Raw genomic sequence first — 3,595 nt, 5'->3', positions numbered from 1 at the left:
TAAATTGATAGTATGAGATTGTGTCAGTTGAGCTATGCTTATGAATAGTTTAATTCAAATTATAGAATGAAATGTATTCAATTTTTTTTAAGGCAATTCATTATTTCAATATCGTAGACGTAATTACAGAAACTCAAAGACAATCACATTACTGTACTAGAACAACCATAAAAATGACTTCAAATTTAAGCAGACATTAAAAACGAATTAAATTAGGAAAAAAAGAAAACATCCTTTAATTAAATAATACCATAAATTAATTTAAGAAAAACCAGACCTCTAGTTGCTTGAGACCAGTGAGCTGTTCTTCGTCCAAAGGATAATCCAATAATAGAAGAAGCCACTAATGCTTTTATATACTGTTTTGACATTTTTTTGCTCATAGTTTTCTGAGTCAAAATCCGCCAAACAATAAAATAAATCCAATTTTGAAAATAAATAAATTAATGAAAAGACCGAAACATTTGTGTCTGGTCGTGATAGTTGGTTCGAAGCAAAAGCACATGCAACATCTCCCTCTGCTGCTCACCCTTCGCCTTTTAATTTATATAGAAAAACTCACATTTTCTGATTTAAAGTCAAACTATTTGAAATTAATTTGGTTTGATATGCCTTTGTGCTTAGGAGTTATTTTATGTCTAATGATGGCAAGTATAGAGAATCAAGTCATTGATATTTAAAGAGATACTAAATACGTGTTTGGCTCACTAATTTCATAAGTTAGAACATTTATCGATAATTCTTTTTCTATTTTGCATACTTATCAAAGAATTCTATCTTATAACTCTATAACTCAAATACAGACTTTCTAACTTCAACATTTAACGTCATACTTCATAACTCAACTTAGTATCCTAAAGACCCTCTATAACAATGTTCAAATTGATGTGTTTAAGAGTGTTAGTAAGATTATGTTATAAGTAATTTTTTCAAATCACTTCTATCAATGGTCTAAGAGCACTTTACCAATTGTTTAGTTATAAAATGATTTTGACGGAAAAGGGTAATTGGGCAGAGTAAAAATGTTGTATCTTTCAAATATTGAGAAGGTGTTTTTTTGCCAATTAAAATACATTTTCAAAATATTCATGAGGTTTGGTTCCTTTGTCAAAACTTAAAAATTAAACAAAATCCAGTACTTTCATTTCTCTATCACAAGAACCTCCATGCATATAAATGTATGAAAAGCAAAACCAGAAGCCAATTCATTTTTCTTTTTTCCCTCTTCTTATTACTAGCTTTCTTTAATTTATTTGATGGGTAATGAATATGTTTTCAAATTTTTTTTATGAGAATGGTTATTCGTACGACTGCGAAAGCCATGGATGTGCGAGAGCTTCCTTTGCAGTTGGTCGTCTTTCTGGATTGATCTCGAGTAAGTTTGTAAGAAAATCAATGAACCCCGAGTCAAAAACTTGCAGATGATCCTCCAAGGAGGACTCTTCAGGGATGATGAATTCCATTTGATCAGTTTCCTGCAATGCAAATTCTCAAATATTATCAATTTTCTTTGGATGAAACAAAACATTATGGCTTATGCTCCACATAATTTCCCAAGGGAATCTGAAATCAACCTCATTCATATAAAACAGATCATATTCTTTAGTGAAGTATTTGTGTGTCTCCTGTCCTTTAATGAGCATCTCCAGGTCGATGGGCCCGAACAATCCAATCATGCGTGCGAGGATCATTACAACTGCATCGTTTGGAAACAATACCTGAGAAAGCATAGCAGATAAGTAAATAAAATGTATAAACTCGATCAGTTTTGCTTGAAGCAGAGTTTTATCTGGATATGAGAAAGAAAAGCTTACTTCTTCCGACCATAGCTCAGTTAATATACAACCGAGAGACCACAAGTCAATCTTTGGATCGTATGGGAGACCTAGTATTACTTCAGGAGCTCTATAGGATTGAAGGCACCACTTGTTTTCATCATGATCGTTGAATTAAATAAAATAATTTGGTCCAATTTGATATTATTATTTGTGCTAAAGTTCAATTAAGCTAAAAAAAAATAGACTTAATTTGACTCAAATGTCAAATATGGCCCAAATCCAATTAGTTGAGTCTAGGAGCCAGGTCCATGGATAAACTAAGTCTAAGCCCACAAAACTCACTTGAGAACTCTATAAATATATGAGTTCTCTTTATTTGTAAGGGTCAGAAATTTTACACTCTAGAGAGCCTAGAGAGAATTCTCCCAACAATCAGAAGACTCTCTAACTCATGAAATTGATCACACGTGAAGACTAAAATCGTTTGGAGATACAAACATTCTTTCAAGACTTCAACCCCAAGAACATCACGTGCTCCGCTTCCTCAAATCAAGCGTATACATTCAACTGACAAAGAATCAGAGGATCAAGTACTAAAGATCGAACCACATTCATATCAGTTCTACATCAACACATTTGCATCAGTTCTACAAACTCTTCAAACAATTGAAGAGTTGATGACTCGTGCCCATGGCATGGAGTTAAGCATCATCAATAGGGGAACTAAGGACTTTTGGGTTACTGAAGTGAGAATAAATGAGAATAAAACCAAGGGCATTGAAAAGATCTTGAATAGTGCCACTAAAGAATCTATGGTCGTTCATGCAACCCCAAAGAAATTTTCTTCTAAAGAAAAAAAAACAAAATTTGAAAGAAAATACAATGAGTGCAAGAAGGGTCACCCAACTCTTAAAGAAAGGCAGGAAAAAGTTTAATCATTCCCCAATTGTGATGTTGCAGACATGTTAGAGTAACTGTAAGAGAAACAAGTCATTTAACTTCTTGAGTGCAAGCGATTGAAGCAATTAGGAAAAGTCAAAGACCCCAACTACTGCAAGTATCACCGAGTCATCAGTCACCAATTGAAAAAAATTTTATGCTAAAGGAACTGATCCTAAAGTTAGCTCGTAAAAAGAAGTTTGAGCTAGAACTGGATGAAGTGGCTCGGACTAACCATGCTGCAGTTGCGGCAACTTCAAGTGTTCCAACACCGTCTGTGTCTTATGATCAAAGAGAAAGCTTGATCCAGTTTGGGACCCTCAAAACCATAGTTATTCGGTTTCAACAAGTAATCCCAATGTCAGAGTTTAAAAACAAAGATGAACATGTTGATGGTAACAGCGACGAAGGATGGATCCTTGTGACTCGTCAAAAGAAAAGAAAGTCGAGTTTCACCAAAAAGAGTTGTGCTCTTATCCTTATCGAAGTTTTAGAAGAGAGAAAAAGACTCAAAAAAGAAAAGCAAAAAAGATGGCATGGAAGCCTAAGCCTGCTAAGGAAGAAGACGAGGACTTTCCTCAACTTTGATGGCCGGTAATTTTGGCACAATTCCTCCTAAAAAGCTTCCTCAATAATCATCCAAAGGAAGTATCAAAAGTTATTGCATGTCACGTTGTTAGCATGGTGAAAGTCGACAACAATCATATAATTGCTAAAAAAGTCGATGTCTCAAAAGAAATGGAGGAAAGAACTTCTATCTTTGATCATATTAAGCCTTTAACTACTCGCTCTCAGTCTTCCAAAGATTGAGTATGGCAATGATACAAGAAGAAAACCAATGTCCAACATCTACTTCTACTCAAACTTCGACCTTTAGA

At 34.2% G+C, this 3,595-nt stretch overlaps 1 protein-coding gene across 1 annotated transcript; it reads right to left on the bottom strand.

Annotated features, from left to right (window-relative positions):
• Positions 1-1,210: 1,210 nt before the first annotated feature.
• LOC120075927 (SRSF protein kinase 1) lies at positions 1,211-1,815 on the bottom strand. The gene is made up of 2 exons (XM_039029677.1): positions 1,575-1,815; positions 1,211-1,475 (listed from the first exon to the last, which is right to left on the bottom strand). The coding sequence occupies exons 1-2, from the start codon at positions 1,728-1,730 to the stop codon at positions 1,299-1,301; spliced, it is 333 nt and encodes a 110-aa protein (XP_038885605.1). The 5' UTR covers positions 1,731-1,815; the 3' UTR covers positions 1,211-1,298.
• Positions 1,816-3,595: the final 1,780 nt, after the last annotated feature.

Source organism: Benincasa hispida, chromosome 4 (assembly GCF_009727055.1).
Source record: "Benincasa hispida cultivar B227 chromosome 4, ASM972705v1, whole genome shotgun sequence".
Classification (NCBI taxonomy): domain Eukaryota; kingdom Viridiplantae; phylum Streptophyta; class Magnoliopsida; order Cucurbitales; family Cucurbitaceae; genus Benincasa; species Benincasa hispida.
The sequence above is the reverse complement of the archived record's forward strand: the minus strand, read 5'-3'. Positions and strand labels throughout refer to the sequence as shown.